The sequence below is a fragment of the Peromyscus eremicus genome, chromosome X (genome assembly GCF_949786415.1).
Source record: "Peromyscus eremicus chromosome X, PerEre_H2_v1, whole genome shotgun sequence".
Taxonomy (NCBI): domain Eukaryota; kingdom Metazoa; phylum Chordata; class Mammalia; order Rodentia; family Cricetidae; genus Peromyscus; species Peromyscus eremicus.
The window spans coordinates 95,552,973-95,578,837 of NC_081439.1; the positions used below are offsets into that span (position 1 = coordinate 95,552,973).

The following is a 25,865-nucleotide window of genomic DNA, read 5'->3' on the forward strand; positions in this document are numbered from 1 at the left end:
AAGGAGATTTTCAAATTGAGATGTAATTCAAACCATGATTTTTAATGTACCTATTGTCCCAAATTGTGTATTTTGGCTCAGTGCTATGCTGGGAAGGATCAAGAAGTGAGTGTAATGTCCAAATTGTCTCCGCTCTGTTCACTGACTCACTTACAAGTTGAGGGGAGCTCTGCTGGCCTTGATGTCTTTTGCCACATTTCTTTTTTCATTTTAATTTTTTATATACTTTTTTTTTAATTTTACTTACCAACCCCAGTTCTCCCTCCCTCCCCTTCTCCCGCTTCCCCGCAAGTTCTTCTCATGCCACCCGCTGGCAATGGGACCAGGTCTTATCCTGGGTACACGAAATGGCTTTATTTTTTAATTTTTTAATTCAATTTACATACCAACTACAGATCACCCTCTCAACGCTCCTCCAATTCCTCCCTCCTTTCCCCCCAACGACCCATGCCCTCCTCCAAAAAAGTTAGTCCTTCCATGGGGGAACAGGAAAGCCTGGTACATTTAGTTGAGTCAGGACCAAGCTCCTCCACCATGCGTCAAGAGTGAGCAAGATGTCCCACCACAGGTAATGGGATCCAGAAAACCAGATCATGTACCAGGGATAGATCCTGATCCCACTGCCAGGGGCCTCTCAAAGAGACCAAGTTTCTCCCGCATGCAGAGGGCAGTATAGTCCTATGAGGGCTCCACAGCTGTTGGTCTAAAGTTCGTGAGTTTCCACGAACTTGGTCCAGTTGTCTCTGTAGATTTCCCCATCATGATCCTGACCCCGTCTTCCTCATTCTTATTCCCTCTCTCAACTGGCTCCTGGAGCTCGGCCTGGTTCTTGGTTGTGGATTTCTTTACCTGCTTCCATCAGTTACTGGATGAAGGCTCTATGATGACAGGATATTTATCGATCTGACAACCAGGTTACGCCAGTTCAGGCACCTTCTCCACTATTGCTAGTAGTTTATTCTGGGGTCATCCTTGTGGATTCCTGGAAATTCCCCTAGCACCAGGTTTTTCCCTAGACCCATAATGACACCCTCTATCCAGACATCTCTTTCATTACTCTCCCACTCCAAGTTCCCTAGGTTAACCATGTTCTCAATCCCCAAACCCTTCCCCCACTGCCCCCCTCACCCCCAGTTTACTCATGTAGATATCCTCTGTTTCTCCTTCCCAAGGTGATCCATGTGTCCCTCTAAGGGTCCTCCTTGTTTCCTAGCTCATGAACTGCCTTTTTAGAGCACATTCCCTGTGGTGTGATGCCTTATTCTGCCTTGTTTCTATGATAACACATGTGAAGAGGGAGATTCTCTAAGTCTACAGAACTAAGATCACGGAAACTAACCAAGAAATCTATCATTTTATCCCAATCATGAGCTCCTTGTCAGGTCCCTCTTTAATAAAGAACAGGCCTAAAACAAAACTCCAGGTTGTTGTATAGTCTAATTTCTTATCACTACCAGAAGAGTTTCTGAGAAATTTCAAATTAAAATGCATCTTTGTCTCAAGTTACCCCCTCCTATCGGTCTTATCTATAATGTTGTTCAGAGAGAGCAGTTAGGAGCCTCACTTCATAGAAGAGACAAACTAAGTTCAATGACTTGAGAAGAAGGTTTTGTTTCAATGTGTCCTTTAGAGATTTTTTTAAGTGCTTCTTTCCTATACAAAAGAAGAATTATTCTCAAAGCAAATATTGCAAGACAGCTAAGTTCTACTTCCTTAAGACAGCATATTTTGACACCACTGAAAGTTGCAAAGCAGAAAAAAAGCAGGCAACAAGTGAAACTCAACTCAAAATGCTAACAATGCCTATGATGCAACCTGGAATGATCTCTAACTACAAATTATACCCCGGAGACCAGCACATCATGGAAGACTATTGATCATGAGTTAAGTACAGAGAGCTTCTCTCCAGAACTGCCTTTTCAAACATTAAAAAATTAATTGAACATCATTTTTGGAAGGGAGGGGATGTATTAAGATGGATTAGACGATTCTACACATAGGGAAAACATTCTAATTAAGAGACTTTAAAAACTATTGTAGATGTTTATTTGATACTAGCAACGGGGTCAGTTATCATAAAGTATTTCTCTTCATCACAAAATAGTAAGGATTTCAAAAGTCCAAAGGGAAAAATCTAGAAGCTTTAAAAATTTGTTTGAACTGAGCCCTAATTCTTCTCAAAAAGGGCCTCCAAAATCTGGAGTAGAATTATCATACTCCATAATGAAATGCTTGAGTTCTTCAACATGTTGCTCACCTATTTCATGCAAACTCTGCTTCATTGCAAACTGTATAGATTTTTCTAAGGAACGATCCTTTTCAACCAGCCTTTCCACCACCATCCCGAAAGTTTCACAGACTTGTCGGTAAACCTTCTCAATCTCCGTGATTTTCGATGCAATCACTTTTGAGCGACTGCTAAGCTGGCTGTCTTCACACAATTCTGTGCCAGCTGTTGTGTTGGACTGGGGTTCTTCTGTCTGGTTGATACATAACGGTGCCTTGGATCCCGTCTCAAACTCGGACATTTCAGCCAAGTGATTTTCTTCTGACTTCTTGGGATTTTCATTAGCCCACTTGCTTGCAGCATCAGCCTGTTCCTTCTCAGTCAGCCGGCTGGGGCTTTTTAACACCTTGGATGAAGAACCTGAAGGCACAGTATCTCTTGATGTTTTCAAAAACTGGATGGCTCTCTCTTTACATCGATGTCGAGACTGATGGAAGGAGCGCATCCTGCTTCTACTGCTGAGACTGGAGCCAAATCTGCTGTGTAGGGAGTGCTTCCCGCCCACACGTGATTCTCTCAAAAAAGGAGCGCCCCATTTATGGGGAGATCGTTGTCTTGAATAATGGGAAGAATACAAACGTCTTCTTCTAAAGCCGTTTCTCATGACCCTGTACTGAGGCTGTCGGCTTGTGGCATACTCATCTCTTGACCATCGGTAGCCATAAGGGCCTCTTTGGTAGGGTGGGCCACTTCTTGGATTCTGAGAAAAACAGCGGCCCTCATCACTTTTTTGGTAATCCACGTGAGAGTAGTATCTACTGTAGCCTCCTTCATCGGGTCTGGCTAGCAGAGATGATCTCTTGTCTCCCAGAGGCGGTCTCTTCGGCACGTTAATTAATCGATGGTTGCCATCACTGGGATGGCAACAAGGAGGCGCTTGTTTTCGTGGAAGTCGCTTGTAGTCTGAGCATCCCTGCGCTTGATTTCCTGGAAGTCGCTTGTAGTCACACCATCCTTCAGACCACATCTCATCTCGTGGAAGCCACTGGACTTCTGTGAACAGAAATGTGTACTTCCGTTCCTGTTCACTTTCAATTTCCAACCATACTCATGGCTCAGTTCAAGAATCTATTATTGTCTAAAAATTCGTCCTTGGAACTCTCCAACACAAACGTTCCACCACTGCTGCTGAAACCCCACCAACAGCTCTCTAATTAGACTTAGGACCACTCAACAGCAGGGAAATCATGCCAGGTGCTTGAAAGCTAGGAAATTAGCTGGGGCTAGTGAGGTCATGCGTCCTAGAGGAGAATGCAGTACTACTACTTGACTAAATCAGTACAATTCCTAAGTGAATTCCAGTTACTACGAATAAGTGTAGCTCTCACCCCTCACCAAAACAAGCTTCTCTTTGCAAAATAGAGAGACCATTGCACAAAATCACAACCACTCAAATTCAGAGAACAAGTGATTGTGGGGTGTCTAGCCCCAAGATACACACACACACACACATATATATATATATATATATCTCAACTCCTTTGCCTAAGGCTCAGGGAACATTATTAAGAGGAAGAGGAAAGTTTGTAGGAACCAGAAATCAAAGGGAAGCTTCACGCATGATATTTCAACAATATGACTGCCTAAACAAGACCTGAATAAAGACAATACCAATCAATATGCTCACTTGAAAGGGGGAAATCTCATAGAGTTCACCCCTAAACAAAGAACTACAGACTGCTAAAGAATTAGTCTTCCCCAGGGATGACCCTTTTAACTGGTTACCAATATCAAGTCGTTGCTCTGAATCATATACAAATACAAGAAACACTAAATAGACTGGGAATGCTGTAATTATATATTTATGGGTGTGTGTGTGTGTGTGTGTGTGTGTGTGTGTGTGTGAGATAATTAAGGAAAAGAGATCATGAATTTGAAAGGTAACCAGGAAGAGAGGATATAGAAGGGAAGGAAATAGAAAAGAAAGGAATGTGATTGTATTATCATCTTTAAAAATTTAAAAATTGAATAAAATATAAATAAACATTGAAAACATATAAGGAAAAGAACATAAACACATAAAATATTTATTTAACAGTGAACAAATGTAAAATGATTTAAAATTAATTTATGTAATAGCAAAAAATCATAATATTCTAATAAAATTCACTAGTGAAAACTATAAAGTATCTTAAAATACAAGCTTATAAAATATTTATTTAACATATTGAACAAATGTAAAATGAATTAAAATTAATTTATGTAACAGGAAAAAATCATAATGTCATAACATTGTGTATAGTTTTTCTTACATTAGTTATAACTTTTGTCCTTTTTTCTCTATATTAAAATAGAAAAGGAGAAATATGGTGATATTTTATTTGTACTGAAAAGTGATTTTATTTGTATTTAATAAACAAAATTGCCTGGGGATCAGAGCTAATAGCAAGCCATAGCAGAAGCCGGGCAGTGGTGGCAGACACCCTTAATCCAGATCACATGACAGACAGATCTCTGTGTGTTCAAGGATACAGCCAGGATGGAGACACATGTCTTTAATCTCAATACCAACCATAGAAGACCTGGAGGTCTGTATAGACAGGCAGTGATGAGGAGGTCATGTGGTTGGGTTTACAACCAATGAGAAGGCAGAACAGAAAGTCAATAAAAAGACAGATACACAGGAAGTAGGTCTCTTTCTGAGGGGAAGGACAGTAGCAGCAGGAAGGGTAAGAAGGTGGTTTTAAGTTTCAGCTCTCAGCTACTGCTCTGACCTCTTAAGCTTTTAACTCTGCATTTGACTCTATGTTTCTTATTTAATAAGACTGTTCATCTACATCTGGTGCCCAGTGTTTGTGGTACAAATTCATGAAGAAGCCACTTGCCTGTGGCCTTTTGGGTCCCCGCTCACACCTGAGCTACACATAGCCAGTTGTAGCATCTTGGCGGCCTGCCAACTACCCGACTCCCCAGCTTGGGCAAGCTCAGCCTAGGCCCCAGGGCTGACTGACCGACTGTAGCTACACCGGTGCTATGAAAAATTAAGGCCTGCCAGAACTACCGCTAATTGCAGTAGCTACACTCAACTGCAGATAGAGCTGCTTTTGGCTGAAATGTCAGCACACCTGGTTGGAGCTAAAGAGACTCAAACGGGAACACATGGCTAGATTTAAGCATTTAGCCAGAACTTGTGGCTGGGCTGTGCTTTCTTGTGCTCTCTCTCTCTCTCTCTCACTCTCTCTCTCTGTCTTTGGATTCACACCTTGGACACTAGGTAGCTGTTTTGGAATTCCCTCGGATTTCTACTGTTCTATGCAGACTTGGTAAGTCAATTAAGATATCAGATATTTTAAAGGAAAAAAACTATTTAAAAGAGAAATTTTTTCCACATTAAAAAAAAATGGGTTTTATGTGTACATTGGTAGAAAATTGGGCTTTGTTTGATAAAATTTTAGGCAGTCTGCAAATGGAACAACTATATGAGAAGATTAATGTTGATGGGATTATGCACATTATTACTTTCCTTATCCTTATTTTACTATTTAAAAAGATAGTCAATTTGAGTGCCAGGATAAAAGCTTTAGAAAAACCTGTTAAACCTGTTAAAATGAATTGTAGAGAAATTCAGATTCAGACAGAAGAAATTAACAGTGAAATTGTTTCAGGATTGGAATTTAAGGTTACAGAAAGAAAGCCTGTTTTCACACAATCACCCTTAATTTATCTGGTAATCATACAGCAGCTACCTTAGGGCACTCGCTAAGGAGGACAGCAGCGGCAGTGAAGGTTAAGGTTTTTAGCTCTTAGCTATTGCTCTGACCTCTTGGGCTTTTAACTCTACAATTGGTTCTGTGTTTCTTATGTAACATGAAGGTTACATTTACAAGCTGCAAAGGAAAAAGTTCAAGTAACATATGAAGGAAGACCTATCAGAATTACACCCAGCTTCTCAAAGGAGAGTCTAAAAGCAAGAAGGTCCTAGACAGACCTTTTGCAAACACTAAGGGATCACAGATGCCAGCCCAGAATACTATGCCCAGTAAAGTTTTCAATGATCATAGACAGAAAAAAAAATTATTCCATGATAAAACCAGATTAAACAATACCTATCCACAAATCCAGCCCTATAGAAAGTACTAGAAGAAAAACTCCAACCCAAGGAAGTTAGCTGCTCCCACAAAAAAAAAAAAAAAAAACAGGCAATAGATAGCAGCAAATCTCAAAGAAGGAAAATGCATACACACAAACGCCACCACCAACAAAAAAATAACAGGAATTAACAATAACTTGTCATTAATATCTCTTACTATCAATGGACTCAATTTGCCCATACAAAGACACAGGCTAACAGAATGGGTACGAAAACAGGATCCATCCTTCTGCTGCATAAAACAAACACACTTCAACTGCAAAGACAGACATTACCTCAGAGTAAAAGGCTGGGAAAAGACTTTCCAATCAAATGGACTTAAGAAGCAAGCTGGTGTGGCTATCCTAAATTCTAACAACATAGACTTCAAACTAAAATCAATCAAAAGAGATTGGGAAGGACATTACATACTCATCACAAGAAAGATCCACCAAGATGAAGTCTCAATTCTGAATGTTTATGCCCCAAATACAAGGGCACCAACATATGTAAAAGAAACATTAATAAGGCTTAAATCGCATATCAAACTCCACACATTAGTAGTAGGAGACTTCAACATCCCACTCTCAATACTGTACAGATCTGCCACATTGAAACTTAACAGAGAAATAAGGGATCTAACAGATGTTATGACTCAAATGGACCTAATAGATATCCACAGAATATTCCACCATAACAATAAAGAATATACCTTATCCGTAGCACCCCATGGAACTTTCTCTAAAATCAATCACATACTCAGTCACAAAGCAAATCTCAATAGATACAAAAAAGTTAGAATAACCTCCTGTAGTCTATCAGACCACCATGGTTTAAATTTAGATTTCAACAACAACAAAAATTACAGAAGGCCTACAATCTCATGGGAACTGAATAATCCTCAACTGAATCACCAATGGGTAAAGGAAGAAATGAAGAAAGAAATTAAAGACTTCCTACAATTCAATGAAAATGAATGTACTACATACTCAAACTTATGGGACACTATGAAAGCAGTGCTAAGAGGAAAATTCATAGCACTAGATGCCCACATAAAGAAATTGGAGAAATCTCACACTAGTGACTAAATAGCACACCTATAAGCTCTAGAACAAAAAGAAACAAACTCACCCAGGAGGAAGAGATGCCAGGAAATAATCAAATTGAGAGTTGGAGTCAATAAAATACAAACAAATAGAACAAATCAAAGAATCAGTGAAACAAAGAGTTGGTTCTTTGAGAAAATGAATAAGATAGACAAGCCCTTATCCAAACTAGCCAAAAGGCAGAAAGAGAGAGAGCATCCAAATTAACAAAATCAGAAATGGAAAGGGAGACATAACAACAGACAACGAGGAAATCCAGAGAATCATCAGGTCATACTTCTAACACATGTACTCTTCAAAATTGGAAACAGACAATTTTTCTAGACAGGTACCACATACCGAAGTTAAACCAAGACCAGATAAACAATTTGAATAGACAAATAAGCCCTAAGGAAACAGAAACAGCCAACATCAAAAAGTTCAAAGAGATTCTACTAAAAGCAGGAACAAGACAATGCTGTTCACTCTCTCCATATTTATTCAATATAGTACTTGAAGTTCTCTTGAGTTTCTCTCCATTAAGGTGTTGGCTTGCTGTACTTTGCCTTTATTATGTTTAGGTATGTTCCTTATATTTCAGAACTCTCTAAAACTTTTATCATGAAGGGGTGTTGGATTTTGTCAAAGGCCTTTTCAGCATCTAATGAGATGATCATGCAGTTGTTTTCTTTCAGTTTGTTTATATGGTGTATTACATTGAGAGATTTTCATATGTTCAACCATTCTTGTATCCCTGGGATGAAGCCTACTTGGTCATGGGGGATAAATTTTTTGATGTGTTCCTGGACTCGGTTGGGCAGTATTCCATTGAGTATTTTTGCATCAATGTTCATGAGGGAGATTGGTCTGTAATCTTCTTACTTTGTTGCATCTTTGTGTGTTTTCGATATCAGGGTAACTGTAGCCTCATAAAAAAAATTTGGGCAGGCTTTTGGGAATCTGGTGCCTGTGGTGTGATGCCTTGTGCAGCCTTGGTGCAGTGGGAAGGGGCTTGGACTTGCTCGGGCTTAGTGTGCTGGGCTCTACTGACTCCACATGGGAGACCTTGATTTGGGAGAGGTGGGGATGTTGGGTGGCTTGGAAGAGAGGGCTGGGGGTTGGAGAAGGAAGGAGGTGGGATCTGTGGGTGGTATGTAGAGTGAGGAGACAATTTCTTAATAAAGAAAAATGAAAAAAAAAGAGAAAGACATGTCTCATGTCTCAGTGGTTAACAGCATTTTTCTCTTGCAGAGGACCAAGCTTAAATTGCCATTACCTACTTAGAGGCTCACAACATTCTTTATCTCCAGTTCCAGAAGAACTGATACCGCTTCTGATCTCCGTGGGCATGACATACATGTAGTGTGTATACATATGCAGGAAAACTCATACCTGATAAGCATGCTATGAAGTTCTTTGGCATGTGTCCAAAGTTCTTGACATCCTACCCCAGATACTTGCTCAGTCTTGTTCATTACCACTCTATTCACAAAGACTCGGAAAAGGAAATAACCTAAATAGCTTTCAACTAATGAGTGGGTAATGAGAATGCAGTACATATACACTTAGGAATACTATTTATCTGTAAAGAAAATGAAATCTAGAGGCAAAAGGCTGGAACTAGAAAATATTATATTAAGTGAATTAACACAGACACAGAAAGTCAAATGACACATGTTCTCATTCTTCTGTGATACCTACCTCCAAATCTTCAGATGTGAATATGAAAACTGGCGTATGTGCAGAAACTATGAAAGTCAAGTGGTAGCACAGAGGGGAGGGCATGGGAAGGATCCCTAGAGTGAAGAATAACAATACACAAATGATGTGAGGGGAAATAGTGAAAACAGGGGAGGTTTTCATTGGAGTGGAGAGAAGGTGGTCAATACAATTGGGGATGGAGGGGAAGTGGTGGAAATAACAGTAAGGGTGCTTGAAAAAAGCCATAGTGATTGTGCTGGCTAGTTTTGTGTCAACTTTACACAAACTAGCATCATCTGAGTGGAGGGAGCCTCAACTGAGAAAATGCCTCCATAAGATTGTGCTGTAGGCAACCCAGTAGGGCATTTTCTTAGTTAGTGATTGGTGGGTATGGCCCAGCAAACTGTGGTTGGTACAATCTCTGGGCTGGTGTTTCTGGGTTCTATACAAAAGCAGGCTGAGTAAGCCATGGGGAGCAAGCTAGTAAGAAGTATTCCTTCATGGCCTTTGCATAAGCTCCTGCCTCCAGGTTCCTATCCTGACTGATGAACAGTGATATGGAATGTAAGCCAAATAAACCCTGTCTTCCTCAACTCAATTTTGAGTCATGGTGCTTCATCACAGCAACAGAAACCCTAAATAAGAAAATGATTATTTATCTAAAGTTACTTGTATGTGTTCCTGTGTGTGTGTGTGTGTGTGTGTGTGTGTGTGTATGTGTATACGTCTGTACTTTAAATGAAAATTCCCTCAGCTGAGATGTCAATGTTTCTATAAAAAGCCATAGACTGTCTAGCAAAATCCCCAGTACCAGGGATGAAACACTCCCTTTTGAGTTGTTGGTAAGGGGAGTTTGAAAGTCCCAAAACAATATGGGGTATTGACATTGCCCTTGACCATCTCACAGAAGTTGGAGGTAAGTCTCTCTTGCTGAAAATACCATGTGCTTCAGACACCGGACTGGAAGGATCCAAGCTGGAATTGACCTGAAAGTCTGCACTCTGAGGACTAATTTTCATAGTACTTGGTGCTGTGCAAGCAGCCAAGGGAAGGAAACAACAAATACACGTAACCAGCTGTGACATCAAAATACCACAAAGACCAGCTTGGCAAATAATCAATAAGTATGTAGTGTGGAATAATTGTTTTGTACACTGTGAAGATGTGTCTTTGCCAAGGCGCCTTCTGATTGCTTTAATAAAGAGCTGAATGGCCAATAGCTAGGTGGAAAGAGGTTGGACAGGACTTCCGGGCAGAAAGTGAGGAAGAGAGATGCATCTAGGCATGTGACAGACACCAGGGCACATGGAGAGGAAACAGGAGTTGCAAGATGGAAGAGAGGTAAAAAGTCATGAGGCAAAACATAGATTGATATAAATGGGTTAAGTTATGGGAGCTAGTGGGACAAGCATAAGCTATAGGCTGAGTTTTTCATTATTAATAGTATGTCTCCATGTCATTTTTTAAATTGTGAGATGGAGGCCCAAAGGAAAAAAAACTCTGCCTACAAGTATGCATCATACCTCTTACATCTTGGCCATAAGGAAGAGAATACTGAGGATGGTAGCACATGTGTTTAATCCCAGCATGCAGGAGGCAGAGGCAGGGGGATCTCTGTGATTTTGAGGACAGCCTGGTGTACACAATGGTTTCCAGTCTACCTAGGTCCAGACTGTAAAACCTTGACTCAAAAAAAGGAGATTTTCAAATTGAGATGTAATTCAAACCATGATTTTTAATGTACCTATTGTCCCAAATTGTGTATTTTGGCTCAGTGCTATGCTGGGAAGGATCAAGAAGTGAGTGTAATGTCCAAATTGTCTCCTCTCTCTTCACTGACTCACTTACAAGTTGAGGGGAGCTCTGCTGGCCTTGATGTCTTTTGCCACATTTCTTTTTTCATTTTAATTTTTTATATACTTTTTTTTTAATTTTACTTACCAACCCCAGTTCTCCCTCCCTCCCCTTCTCCCGCTTCCCCACAAGTTCTCCTCATGCCACCCGCTGGCAATGGGACCAGGTCTTATCCTGGGTACACGAAATGGCTTTATTTTTTAATTTTTTTAATTCAATTTACATACCAACTACAGATCACCCTCTCAACGCTCCTCCAATTCCTCCCTCCTTTCCCCCCAATGACCAATGCCCTCCTCCAAAAGGGTTAGTCCTTCCATGGGGGAACAGGAAAGCCTGGTACATTTAGTTGAGTCAGGACCAAGCTCCTCCACCATGCGTCAAGAGTGAGCAAGGTGTCCCACCACAGGTAATGGGATCCAGAAAGCCAGATCATGCACCAGGGATAGATCCTGATCCCACTGCCAGGGGCCCCTCAAAGAGACCAAGTTTCTCCCGTATACAGAGGGTAGTATAGTCCCATGAGGGCTCCACAGCTGTTGGTCTAAAGTTCGTGAGTTTCCACGAACTTGGTCCAGTTGTCTCTGTAGATTTCCCCATCATGATCCTGACCCCGTCTTCCTCATTCTTATTCCCTCTCTCAACTGGCTCCTGGAGCTCGGCCTGGTTCTTGGTTGTGGATTTCTTTACCTGCTTCCATCAGTTACTGGATGAAGGCTCTATGATGACAGGATATTTATCGATCTGACAACCAGGTTACGCCAGTTCAGGCACCTTCTCCACTATTGCTAGTAGTTTATTCTGGGGTCATCCTTGTGGATTCCTGGAAATTCCCCTAGCACCAGGTTTTTCCCTAGACCCATAATGACACCCTCTATCCAGACATCTCTTTCATTACTCTCCCACTCCAAGTTCCCTAGGTTAACCATGTTCTCAATCCCCAAACCCTTCCCCCACTGCCCCCCTCACCCCCAGTTTACTCATGTAGATATCCTCTGTTTCTCCTTCCCAAGGTGATCCATGTGTCCCTCTAAGGGTCCTCCTTGTTTCCTAGCTCATGAACTGCCTTTTTAGAGCACATTCCCTGTGGTGTGATGCCTTATTCTGCCTTGTTTCTATGATAACACATGTGAAGAGGGAGATTCTCTAAGTCTACAGAACTAAGATCACGGAAACTAACCAAGAAATCTATCATTTTATCCTAATCATGAGCTCCTTGTCAGGTCCCTCTTTAATAAAGAACAGGCCTAAAACAAAACTCCAGGTTGTTGTATAGTCTAATTTGTTATCACTACCAGAAGAGTTTCTGAGAAATTTCAAATTAAAATGCATCTTTGTCTCAAGTTACCCCCTCCTATCGGTCTTATCTATAATGTTGTTCAGAGAGAGCAGTTAGGAGCCTCACTTCATAGAAGAGACAAACTAAGTTCAATGACTTGAGAAGAAGGTTTTGTTTCAATGTGTCCTTTAGAGATTTTTTTAAGTGCTTCTTTCCTATACAAAAGAAGAATTATTCTCAAAGCAAATATTGCAAGACAGCTAAGTTCTACTTCCTTAAGACAGCATATTTTGACACCACTGAAAGTTGCAAAGCAGAAAAAAAGCAGGCAACAAGTGAAACTCAACTCAAAATGCTAACAATGCCTATGATGCAACCTGGAATGATCTCTAACTACAAATTATACCCCGGAGACCAGCACATCATGGAAGACTATTGATCATGAGTTAAGTACAGAGAGCTTCTCTCCAGAACTGCCTTTTCAAACATTAAAAAATTAATTGAACATCATTTTTGGAAGGGAGGGGATGTATTAAGATGGATTAGACGATTCTACACATAGGGAAAACATTCTAATTAAGAGACTTTAAAAACTATTGTAGATGTTTATTTGATACTAGCAACGGGGTCAGTTATCATAAAGTATTTCTCTTCATCACAAAATAGTAAGGATTTCAAAAGTCCAAAGGGAAAAATCTAGAAGCTTTAAAAATTTGTTTGAACTGAGCCCTAATTCTTCTCAAAAAGGGCCTCCAAAATCTGGAGTAGAATTATCATACTCCATAATGAAATGCTTGAGTTCTTCAACATGTTGCTCACCTATTTCATGCAAACTCTGCTTCATTGCAAACTGTATAGATTTTTCTAAGGAACGATCCTTTTCAACCAGCCTTTCCACCACCATCCCGAAAGTTTCACAGACTTGTCGGTAAACCTTCTCAATCTCCGTGATTTTCGATGCAATCACTTTTGAGCGACTGCTAAGCTGGCTGTCTTCACACAATTCTGTGCCAGCTGTTGTGTTGGACTGGGGTTCTTCTGTCTGGTTGATACATAACGGTGCCTTGGATCCCGTCTCAAACTCGGACATTTCAGCCAAGTGATTTTCTTCTGACTTCTTGGGATTTTCATTAGCCCACTTGCTTGCAGCATCAGCCTGTTCCTTCTCAGTCAGCCGGCTGGGGCTTTTTAACACCTTGGATGAAGAACCTGAAGGCACAGTATCTCTTGATGTTTTCAAAAACTGGATGGCTCTCTCTTTACATCGATGTCGAGACTGAAGGAAGGAGCGCATCCTGCTTCTACTGCTGAGACTGGAGCCAAATCTGCTGTGTAGGGAGTCCTTGCCGCCCACACGTGATTCTCTCCAAAAAGGAGCGCCCCATTTATGGGGAGATCGTTGTCTTGAATAATGGGAAGAATACAAACGTCTTCTTCTAAAGCCGTTTCTCATGACCCTGTACTGAGGCTGTCGGCTTGTGGCATACTCATCTCTTGACCATCGGTAGCCATAAGGGCCTCTTTGGTAGGGTGGGCCACTTCTTGGATTCTGAGAAAAACAGCGGCCCTCATCACTTTTTTGGTAATCCACGTGACAGTAGTATCTACTGTAGCCTCCTTCATCGGGTCTGGCTAGCAGAGATGATCTCTTGTCTCCCAGAGGCGGTCTCTTCGGCACGTTAATTAATCGATGGTTGCCATCACTGGGATGGCAACAAGGAGGCGCTTGTTTTCGTGGAAGTCGCTTGTAGTCTGAGCATCCCTGCGCTTGATTTCCTGGAAGTCGCTTGTAGTCACACCATTCTTCAGACCACATCTCATCTCGTGGAAGCCACTGGACTTCTGTGAACAGAAATGTGTACTTCCGTTCCTGTTCACTTTCAATTTCCAACCATACTCATGGCTCAGTTCAAGAATCTGTTATTGTCTAAAAATTCGTCCTTGGAACTCTCCAACACAAACGTTCCACCACTGCTGCTGAAACCCCACCAACAGCTCTCTAATTAGACTTAGGACCACTCAACAGCAGGGAAATCATGCCAGGTGCTTGAAAGCTAAGAAATTAGCTGGGGCTAGTGAGGTCATGCGTCCTAGAGGAGAATGCAGTACTACTACTTGACTAAATCAGTACAATTCCTAAGTGAATTCCAGTTACTACGAATAAGTGTAGCTCTCACCCCTCACCAAAACAAGCTTCTCTTTGCAAAATAGAGAGACCATTGCACAAAATCACAACCACTCAAATTCAGAGAACAAGTGATTGTGGGGTGTCTAGCCCCAAGATACACACACACACACACACACACACACACACATATATATATATATATATATATATCAACTCCTTTGCCTAAGGCTCAGGGAACATTATTAAGAGGAAGAGGAAAGTTTGTAGGAACCAGAAATCAAAGGGAAGCTTCACGCATGATATTTCAACAATATGACTGCCTAAACAAGACCTGAATAAAGACAATACCAATCAATATGCTCACTTGAAAGGGGGAAATCTCATAGCGTTCACCCCTAAACAAAGAACTACAGACTGCTAAAGAATTAGTCTTCCCCATGGATGACCCTTTTAACTGGTTACCAATATCAAGTCGTTGCTCTGAATCATATACAAATACAAGAAACACTAAATAGACTGGGAATGCTGTAATTATATATTTATGGGTGTGTGTGTGTGTGTGTGTGTGTGTGAGATAATTAAGGAAAAGAGATCATGAATTTGAAAGGTAACCAGGAAGAGAGGATATAGAAGGGAAGGAAATAGAAAAGAAAGGAATGTGATTGTATTATCATCTTTAAAAATTTAAAAATTGAATAAAATATAAATAAACATTGAAAACATATAAGGAAAAGAACATAAACACATAAAATATTTATTTAACAGTGAACAAATGTAAAATGATTTAAAATTAATTTATGTAATAGCAAAAAATCATAATATTCTAATAAAATTCACTAGTGAAAACTATAAAGTATCTTAAAATACAAGCTTATAAAATATTTATTTAACATATTGAACAAATGTAAAATGAATTAAAATTAATTTATGTAACAGGAAAAAATCATAATGTCATAACATTGTGTATAGTTTTTCTTACATTAGTTATAACTTTTGTCCTTTTTTCTCTATATTAAAATAGAAAAGGAGAAATATGGTGATATTTTATTTGTACTGAAAAGTGATTTTATTTGTATTTAATAAACAAAATTGCCTGGGGATCAGAGCTAATAGCAAGCCATAGCAGAAGCCGGGCAGTGGTGGCAGACACCCTTAATCCAGATCACATGACAGACAGATCTCTGTGTGTTCAAGGATACAGCCAGGATGGAGACACATGTCTTTAATCTCAATACCAACCATAGAAGACCTGGAGGTCTGTATAGACAGGCAGTGATGAGGAGGTCATGTGGTTGGGTTTACAACCAATGAGAAGGCAGAACAGAAAGTCAATAAAAAGACAGATACACAGGAAGTAGGTCTCTTTCTGAGGGGAAGGACAGTAGCAGCAGGAAGGGTAAGAAGGTGGTTTTAAGTTTCAGCTCTCAGCTACTGCTCTGACCTCTTAAGCTTTTAACTCTGCATTTGACTCTATGTTTCTTATTTAATAAGACTGTTCATCTACATCTGGTGCCCAGTGTTTGTGGTACAAATTCATGAAGAAGCCACTTGCCTGTGGCCTTTTGGGTCCCCGCTCACACCTGAGCTACACATAGCCAGTTGTAGCATCTTGGCGGCCTGCCAACTACCCGACTCCCCAGCTTGGGCAAGCTCGGCCTAGGCCCCAGGGCTGACTGACCGACTGTAGCTACACCGGTGCTATGAAAAATTAAGGCCTGCCAGAACTACCGCTAATTGCAGTAGCTACACTCAACTGCAGATAGAGCTGCTTTTGGCTGAAATGTCAGCACACCTGGTTGGAGCTAAAGAGACTCAAACGGGAACACATGGCTAGATTTAAGCATTTAGCCAGAACTTGTGGCTGGGCTGTGCTTTCTTGTGCTCTCTCTCTCTCTCTCTCACTCTCTCTCTCTGTCTTTGGATTCACACCTTGGACACTAGGTAGCTGTTTTGGAATTCCCTCGGATTTCTACTGTTCTATGCAGACTTGGTAAGTCAATTAAGATATCAGATATTTTAAAGGAAAAAAACTATTTAAAAGAGAAATTTTTTTCCACATTAAAAAAAAATGGGTTTTATGTGTACATTGGTAGAAAATTGGGCTTTGTTTGATAAAATTTTAGGCAGTCTGCAAATGGAACAACTATATGAGAAGATTAACGTTGATGGGATTATGCACATTATTACTTTCCTTATCCTTATTTTACTATTTAAAAAGATAGTCAATTTGAGTGCCAGGATAAAAGCTTTAGAAAAACCTGTTAAACCTGTTAAAATGAATTGTAGAGAAATTCAGATTCAGACAGAAGAAATTAACAGTGAAATTGTTTCAGGATTGGAATTTAAGGTTACAGAAAGAAAGCCTGTTTTCACACAATCACCCTTAATTTATCTGGTAATCATACAGCAGCTACCTTAGGGCACTCGCTAAGGAGGACAGCAGCGGCAGTGAAGGTTAAGGTTTTTAGCTCTTAGCTATTGCTCTGACCTCTTGGGCTTTTAACTCTACAATTGGTTCTGTGTTTCTTATGTAACATGAAGGTTACATCTACAAGCTGCAAAGGAAAAAGTTCAAGTAACATATGAAGGAAGACCTATCAGAATTACACCCAGCTTCTCAAAGGAGAGTCTAAAAGCAAGAAGGTCCTAGACAGACCTTTTGCAAACACTAAGGGATCACAGATGCCAGCCCAGAATACTATGCCCAGTAAAGTTTTCAATGATCATAGACAGAAAAAAAAATTATTCCATGATAAAACCAGATTAAACAATACCTATCCACAAATCCAGCCCTATAGAAAGTACTAGAAGAAAAACTCCAACCCAAGGAAGTTAGCTGCTCCCACAAAAAAAAAAAAAAAAAAAAACCAGGCAATAGATAGCAGCAAATCTCAAAGAAGGAAAATGCATACACACAAACGCCACCACCAACAAAAAAATAACAGGAATTAACAATAACTTGTCATTAATATCTCTTACTATCAATGGACTCAATTTGCCCATACAAAGACACAGGCTAACAGAATGGGTACGAAAACAGGATCCATCCTTCTGCTGCATAAAACAAACACACTTCAACTGCAAAGACAGACATTACCTCAGAGCCTCAGAGTAAAAGGCTGGAAAAAGACTTTCCAATCAAATGGACTTAAGAAGCAAGCTGGTGTGGCTATCCTAAATTCTAACAACATAGACTTCAAACTAAAATCAATCAAAAGAGATTGGGAAGGACATTACATACTCATCACAAGAAAGATCCACCAAGATGAAGTCTCAATTCTGAATGTTTATGCCCCAAATACAAGGGCACCAACATATGTAAAAGAAACATTAATAAGGCTTAAATCGCACATCAAACTCCACACATTAGTAGTAGGAGACTTCAACATCCCACTCTCAATACTGTACAGATCTGCCACATTGAAACTTAACAGAGAAATAAGGGATCTAACAGATGTTATGACTCAAATGGACCTAATAGATATCCACAGAATATTCCACCATAACAATAAAGAATATACCTTATCCGTAGCACCCCATGGAACTTTCTCTAAAATCAATCACATACTCAGTCACAAAGCAAATCTCAATAGATACAAAAAAGTTAGAATAACCTCCTGTAGTCTATCAGACCACCATGGTTTAAATTTAGATTTCAACAACAACAAAAATTACAGAAGGCCTACAATCTCATGGGAACTGAATAATCCTCAACTGAATCACCAATGGGTAAAGGAAGAAATGAAGAAAGAAATTAAAGACTTCCTACAATTCAATGAAAATGAATGTACTACATACTCAAACTTATGGGACACTATGAAAGCAGTGCTAAGAGGAAAATTCATAGCACTAGATGCCCACATAAAGAAATTGGAGAAATCTCACACTAGTGACTAAATAGCACACCTATAAGCTCTAGAACAAAAAGAAACAAACTCACCCAGGAGGAAGAGATGCCAGGAAATAATCAAATTGAGAGTTGGAGTCAATGAAATACAAACAAAGAGAACAAATCAAAGAATCAGTGAAACAAAGAGTTGGTTCTTTGAGAAAATGAATAAGATAGACAAGCCCTTATCCAAACTAGCCAAAAGGCAGAAAGAGAGAGAGCATCCAAATTAACAAAATCAGAAATGGAAAGGGAGACATAACAACAGACAACGAGGAAATCCAGAGAATCATCAGGTCATACTTCTAACACATGTACTCTTCAAAATTGGAAACAGACAATTTTTCTAGACAGGTACCACATACCGAAGTTAAACCAAGACCAGATAAACAATTTGAATAGACAAATAAGCCCTAAGGAAACAGAAACAGCCAACATCAAAAAGTTCAAAGAGATTCTACTAAAAGCAGGAACAAGACAATGCTGTTCACTCTCTCCATATTTATTCAATATAGTACTTGAAGTTCTCTTGAGTTTCTCTCCATTAAGGTGTTGGCTTGCTGTACTTTGCCTTTATTATGTTTAGGTATGTTCCTTATATTTCAGAACTCTCTAAAACTTTTATCATGAAGGGGTGTTGGATTTTGTCAAAGGCCTTTTCAGCATCTAATGAGATGATCATGCAGTTGTTTTCTTTCAGTTTGTTTATATGGTGTATTACATTGAGAGATTTTCATATGTTCAACCATTCTTGTATCCCTGGGATGAAGCCTACTTGGTCATGGGGGATAAATTTTTTGATGTGTTCCTGGATTCGGTTGGGCAGTATTCCATTGAGTATTTTTGCATCAATGTTCATGAGGGAGATTGGTCTGTAATCTTCTTACTTTGTTGCATCTTTGTGTGTTTTCGATATCAGGGTAACTGTAGCCTCATAAAAAAAATTTGGGCAGGCTTTTGGGAATCTGGTGCCTGTGGTGTGATGCCTTGTGCAGCCTTGGTGCAGTGGGAAGGGGCTTGGACTTGCTCGGGCTTAGTGTGCTGGGCTCTACTGACTCCACATGGGAGACCTTGATTTGGGAGAGGTGGGGATGTTGGGTGGCTTGGAAGAGAGGGCTGGGGGTTGGAGAAGGAAGGAGGTGGGATCTGTGGGTGGTATGTAGAGTGAGGAGACAATTTCTTAATAAAGAAAAATGAAAAAAAAAAAGAGAAAGACATGTCTCATGTCTCAGTGGTTAACAGCATTTTTCTCTTGCAGAGGACCAAGCTTAAATTGCCATTACCTACTTAGAGGCTCACAACATTCTTTATCTCCAGTTCCAGAAGAACTGATACCGCTTCTGATCTCCGTGGGCATGACATACATGTAGTGTGTATACATATGCAGGAAAACTCATACCTGATAAGCATGCTATGAAGTTCTTTGGCATGTGTCCAAAGTTCTTGACATCCTACCCCAGATACTTGCTCAGTCTTGTTCATTACCACTCTATTCACAAAGACTCGGAAAAGGAAATAACCTAAATAGCTTTCAACTAATGAGTGGGTAATGAGAATGCAGTACATATACACTTAGGAATACTATTTATCTGTAAAGAAAATGAAATCTAGAGGCAAAGGGATGGAACTCGAAAATATTGTATTAAGTGAATTAACACAGACACAGAAAGTCAAATGACACATGTTCTCATTCTTCTGTGATACCTACCTCCAAATCTTCAGATGTGAATATGAAAACTGGCGTATGTGCAGAAACTATGAAAGTCAAGTGGTAGCACAGAGGGGAGGGCATGGGAAGGATCCCTAGAGTGAAGAATAACAATACACAAATGATGTGAGGGGAAATAGTGAAAACAGGGGAGGTTTTCATTGGAGTGGAGAGAAGGTGGTCAATACAATTGGGGATGGAGGGGAAGTGGTGGAAATAACAGTAAGGGTGCTTGAAAAAAGCCATAGTGATTGTGCTGGCTAGTTTTGTGTCAACTTTACACAAACTAGCATCATCTGAGTGGAGGGAGCCTCAACTGAGAAAATGCCTCCATAAGATTGTGCTGTAGGCAACCCAGTAGGGCATTTTCTTAGTTAGTGATTGGTGGGTATGGCCCAGCAAACTGTGGTTGGTACAATCTCTGGGCTGGTGTTTCTGGGTTCTATACAAAAGCAGGCTGAGTAAGCCATGGGGAGCAAGCTAGTAAGAAGTATTCCTTCATGGCCTTTGCATAAGCTCCTGCCTCCAGGTTCCTATCCTGACTGATGAACAGTGATATGGAATGTAAGCCAAATAAACCCTGTCTTCCTCAACTCAATTTTGAGTCATGGTGCTTCATCACAGCAACAGAAACCCTAAATAAGAAAATGATTATTTATCTAAAGTTACTTGTATGTGTTCCTGTGTGTGTGTGTGTGTGTGTGTGTATACGTCTGTACTTTAAATGAAAATTCCCTCAGCTGAGATGTCAATGTTTCTATAAAAAGCCATAGACTGTCTAGCAAAATCCCCAGTACCAGGGATGAAACACTCCCTTTTGAGTTGTTGGTAAGGGGAGTTTGAAAGTCCCAAAACAATATGGGGTATTGACATTGCCCTTGACCATCTCACAGAAGTTGGAGGTAAGTCTCTCTTGCTGAAAATACCATGTGCTTCAGACACCGGACTGGAAGGATCCAAGCTGGAATTGACCTGAAAGTCTGCACTCTGAGGACTAATTTTCATAGTACTTGGTGCTGTGCAAGCAGCCAAGGGAAGGAAACAACAAATACACCTAACCAGCTGTGACATCAAAGTACCACAAAGACCAGCTTGGCAAAAAATCAATAAGTATGTAGTGTGGAATAATTGTTTTGTACACTGTGAAGATGTGTCTTTGCCAAGGCGCCTTCTGATTGCTTTAATAAAGAGCTGAATGGCCAATAGCTAGGTGGAAAGAGGTTGGACAGGACTTCCGGGCAGAAAGTGAGGAAGAGAGATGCATCTAGGCATGTGACAGACACCAGGGCACTTGGAGAGGAAACAGGAGTTGCAAGATAGAAGAGAGGTAAAAAGTCATGAGGCAAAACATAGATTGATATAAATGGGTTAAGTTATGGGAGCTAGTGGGACAAGCATAAGCTATAGGCTGAGTTTTTCATTATTAATAGTATGTCTCCATGTCATTTTTTAAATTGTGAGATGGAGGCCCAAAGGAAAAAAAACTCTGCCTACAAGTATGCATCATACCTCTTACATCTTGGCCATAAGGAAGAGAATACTGAGGATGGTAGCACATGTGTTTAATCCCAGCATGCAGGAGGCAGAGGCAGGGGGATCTCTGTGATTTTGAGGACAGCCTGGTGTACACAATGGTTTCCAGTCTACCTAGGTCCAGACTGTAAAACCTTGACTCAAAAAAAGGAGATTTTCAAATTGAGATGTAATTCAAACCATGATTTTTAATGTACCTATTGTCCCAAATTGTGTATTTTGGCTCAGTGCTATGCTGGGAAGGATCAAGAAGTGAGTGTAATGTCCAAATTGTCTCCTCTCTCTTCACTGACTCACTTACAAGTTGAGGGGAGCTCTGCTGGCCTTGATGTCTTTTGCCACATTTCTTTTTTCATTTTAATTTTTTATATACTTTTTTTTTTAATTTTACTTACCAACCCCAGTTCTCCCTCCCTCCCCTTCTCCCGCTTCCCCACAAGTTCTCCTCATGCCACCCGCTGGCAATGGGACCAGGTCTTATCCTGGGTACACGAAATGGCTTTATTTTTTAATTTTTTAATTCAATTTACATACCAACTACAGATCACCCTCTCAACGCTCCTCCAATTCCTCCCTCCTTTCCCCCCAATGACCCATGCCCTCCTCCAAAAGGGTTAGTCCTTCCATGGGGGAACAGGAAAGCCTGGTACATTTAGTTGAGTCAGATCCAAGCTCCTCCACCATGCGTCAAGAGTGAGCAAGGTGTCCCACCACAGGTAATGGGATCCAGAAAGCCAGATCATGCACCAGGGATAGATCCTGATCCCACTGCCAGGGGCCCCTCAAAGAGACCAAGTTTCTCCCGTATACAGAGGGTAGTATAGTCCCATGAGGGCTCCACAGCTGTTGGTCTAAAGTTCGTGAGTTTCCACGAACTTGGTCCAGTTGTCTCTGTAGATTTCCCCATCATGATCCTGACCCCGTCTTCCTCATTCTTATTCCCTCTCTCAACTGGCTCCTGGAGCTCGGCCTGGTTCTTGGTTGTGGATTTCTTTACCTGCTTCCATCAGTTACTGGATGAAGGCTCTATGATGACAGGATATTTATCGATCTGACAACCAGGTTACGCCAGTTCAGGCACCTTCTCCACTATTGCTAGTAGTTTATTCTGGGGTCATCCTTGTGGATTCCTGGAAATTCCCCTAGCACCAGGTTTTTCCCTAGACCCATAATGACACCCTCTATCCAGACATCTCTTTCACTACTCTCCCACTCCAAGTTCCCTAGGTTAACCATGTTCTCAATCCCCAAACCCTTCCCCCACTGCCCCCCTCACCCCCAGTTTACTCATGTAGATATCCTCTGTTTCTCCTTCCCAAGGTGATCCATGTGTCCCTCTAAGGGTCCTCCTTGTTTCCTAGCTCATGAACTGCCTTTTTAGAGCACATTCCCTGTGGTGTGATGCCTTATTCTGCCTTGTTTCTATGATAACACATGTGAAGAGGGAGATTCTCTAAGTCTACAGAACTAAGATCACGGAAACTAACCAAGAAATCTATCATTTTATCCCAATCATGAGCTCCTTGTCAGGTCCCTCTTTAATAAAGAACAGGCCTAAAACAAAACTCCAGGTTGTTGTATAGTCTAATTTTTTATCACTACCAGAAGAGTTTCTGAGAAATTTCAAATTAAAATGCATCTTTGTCTCAAGTTACCCCCTCCTATCGGTCTTATCTATAATGTTGTTCAGAGAGAGCAGTTAGGAGCCTCACTTCATAGAAGAGACAAACTAAGTTCAATGACTTGAGAAGAAGGTTTTGTTTCAATGTGTCCTTTAGAGATTTTTTTAAGTGCTTCTTTCCTATACAAAAGAAGAATTATTCTCAAAGCAAATATTGCAAGACAGCTAAGTTCTACTTCCTTAAGACAGCATATTTTGACACCACTGAAAGTTGCAAAGCAGAAAAAAAGCAGGCAACAAGTGAAACTCAACTCAAAATGCTAACAATGCCTATGATGCAACCTGGAATGATCTCTAACTACAAATTATACCCCGGAGACCAGCACATCATGGAAGACTATTGATCATGAGTTAAGTACAGAGAGCTTCTCTCCAGAACTGCCTTTTCAAACATTAAAAAATTAATTGAACATCATTTTTGGAAGGGAGGGGATGTATTAAGATGGATTAGACGATTCTACACATAGGGAAAACATTCTAATTAAGAGACTTTAAAAACTATTGTAGATGTTTATTTGATACTAGCAACGGGGTCAGTTATCATAAAGTATTTCTCTTCATCACAAAATAGTAAGGATTTCAAAAGTCCAAAGGGAAAAATCTAGAAGCTATAAAAATTTGTTTGAACCGAGCCCTAATTCTTCTCAAAAAGGGCCTCCAAAATCTGGAGTAGAATTATCATACTCCATAATGAAATGCTTGAGTTCTTCAACATGTTGCTCACCTATTTCATGCAAAGTCTGCTTCATTGCAAACTGTATAGATTTTTCTAAGGAACGATCCTTTTCAACCAGCCTTTCCACCACCATCCCGAAAGTTTCACAGACTTGTCGGTAAACCTTCTCAATCTCCGTGATTTTTGATGCAATCACTTTTGAGCGACTGCTAAGCTGGCTGTCTTCACACAATTCTGTGCCAGCTGTTGTGTTGGACTCGGGTTCTTCTGTCTGGTTGATACATAACGGTGCCTTGGATCCCGTCTCAAACTCGGACATTTCAGCCAAATGATTTTCTTCTGACTTCTTGGGATTTTCATTAGCCCACTTGCTTGCAGCATCAGCCTGTTCCTTCTCAGTCAGCCGGCTGGGGCTTTTTAACACCTTGGATGAAGAACCTGAAGGCACAGTATCTCTTGATGTTTTCAAAAACTGGATGGCTCTCTCTTTACATCGATGTCGAGACTGATGGAAGGAGCGCATCCTGCTTCTACTGCTGAGACTGGAGCCAAATCTGCTGTGTAGGGAGTGCTTCCCGCCCACACGTGATTCTCTCAAAAAAGGAGCGCCCCATTTATGGGGAGATCGTTGTCTTGAATAATGGGAAGAATACAAACGTCTTCTTCTAAAGCCGTTTCTCATGACCCTGTACTGAGGCTGTCGGCTTGTGGCATACTCATCTCTTGACCATCGGTAGCCATAAGGGCCTCTTTGGTAGGGTGGGCCACTTCTTGGATTCTGAGAAAAACAGCGGCCCTCATCCCATTTTTGGTAATCCACGTGACAGTAGTATCTACTGTAGCTTCCTTCATCGGGTCTGGCTAGCAGAGATGATCTCTTGTCTCCCAGAGGCGGTCTCTTCGGCACGTTAATTAATCGATGGTTGCCATCACTGGGATGGCAACAAGGAGGCGCTTGTTTTCGTGGAAGTCGCTTGTAGTCATAGCATCCCTGCGCTTGATTTCCTGGAAGTCGCTTGTAGTCACACCATCCTTCAGACCACATCTCATCTCGTGGAAGCCACTGGACTTCTGTGAACAGAAATGTGTACTTCCGTTCCTGTTCACTTTCAATTTCCAACCATACTCATGGCTCAGTTCAAGAATCTGTTATTGTCTAAAAATTCGTCCTTGGAACTCTCCAACACAAACGTTCCACCACTGCTGCTGAAACCCCACCAACAGCTCTCTAATTAGACTTAGGACCACTCAACAGCAGGGAAATCATGCCAGGTGCTTGAAAGCTAGGAAATTAGCTGGGGCTAGTGAGGTCATGCGTCCTAGAGGAAAATGCAGTACTACTACTTGACTAAATCAGTACAATTCCTAAGTGAATTCCAGTTACTACAAATAAGTGTAGCTCTCACCCCTCACCAAAAAAAGCTTCTCTTTGCAAAATAGAGAGACCATTGCACAAAATCACAACCACTCAAATTCAGAGAACAAGGGATTGTGGGGTGTCTACCCCCAAGATACACACACATACACACACACACACACACACACATATATATATATATATCTCAACTCCTTTGCCTAAGGCTCAGGGAACATTATTAAGAGGAAGAGGAAAGTTTGTAGGAACCAGAAATCAAAGGGAAGCTTCACGCATGATATTTCAACAATATGACTGCCTAAACAAGACCTGAATAAAGACAATACCAATCAATATGCTCACTTGAAAGGGGGAAATCTCATAGCGTTCACCCCTAAACAAAGAACTACAGACTGCTAAAGAATTAGTCTTCCCCAGGGATGACCCTTTTAACTGGTTACCAATATCAAGTCGTTGCTCTGAATCATATACATATACAAGAAACACTAAATAGACTGGGAATGCTGTAATTATATATTTATGGGTGTGTGTGTGTGTGTGTGTGTGTGTGTGTGTGTGTGTGTGTGATAATTAAGGAAAAGAGATCATGAATTTGAAAGG

General features: G+C 40.6%; 3 protein-coding genes across 9 annotated transcripts; all 3 read right to left on the bottom strand.

The window, feature by feature from the left end:
• Positions 1-2,177: 2,177 nt before the first annotated feature.
• Positions 2,178-3,257, bottom strand: LOC131899263 (periphilin-1-like). Of its 4 annotated transcripts, XM_059250684.1 has the most exons (4): positions 3,236-3,257; positions 3,137-3,190; positions 2,634-2,956; positions 2,178-2,513 (listed from the first exon to the last, which is right to left on the bottom strand). In XM_059250684.1, exons 1-4 carry the CDS (start codon positions 3,252-3,254, stop codon positions 2,178-2,180), a joined length of 732 nt encoding a protein of 243 aa, XP_059106667.1. In that variant the 5' UTR covers positions 3,255-3,257. The 4 variants fall into 4 exon arrangements, with proteins under 4 accessions (XP_059106667.1, XP_059106666.1, XP_059106665.1 ...); XM_059250683.1 differs by having other exon boundaries at positions 2,178-2,956; XM_059250682.1 differs by having other exon boundaries at positions 2,634-3,190.
• Positions 3,258-13,014: 9,757 nt separating this feature from the next.
• On the bottom strand, positions 13,015-14,091 carry LOC131900151 (periphilin-1-like). The gene has a single exon (XM_059251519.1). It carries the CDS (start codon positions 14,089-14,091, stop codon positions 13,015-13,017), a length of 1,077 nt encoding a protein of 358 aa, XP_059107502.1.
• A 9,767-nt stretch (positions 14,092-23,858) lies between these two features.
• On the bottom strand, positions 23,859-25,003 carry LOC131899331 (periphilin-1-like). Of its 4 annotated transcripts, XM_059250761.1 has the most exons (3): positions 24,818-25,003; positions 24,315-24,637; positions 23,859-24,194 (listed from the first exon to the last, which is right to left on the bottom strand). In XM_059250761.1, the coding sequence occupies exons 1-3, from the start codon at positions 24,933-24,935 to the stop codon at positions 23,859-23,861; spliced, it is 777 nt and encodes a 258-aa protein (XP_059106744.1). In that variant the 5' UTR covers positions 24,936-25,003. The 4 variants fall into 4 exon arrangements, with proteins under 4 accessions (XP_059106744.1, XP_059106743.1, XP_059106742.1 ...); XM_059250760.1 differs by having other exon boundaries at positions 23,859-24,637; XM_059250759.1 differs by having other exon boundaries at positions 24,315-25,003.
• Positions 25,004-25,865: the final 862 nt, after the last annotated feature.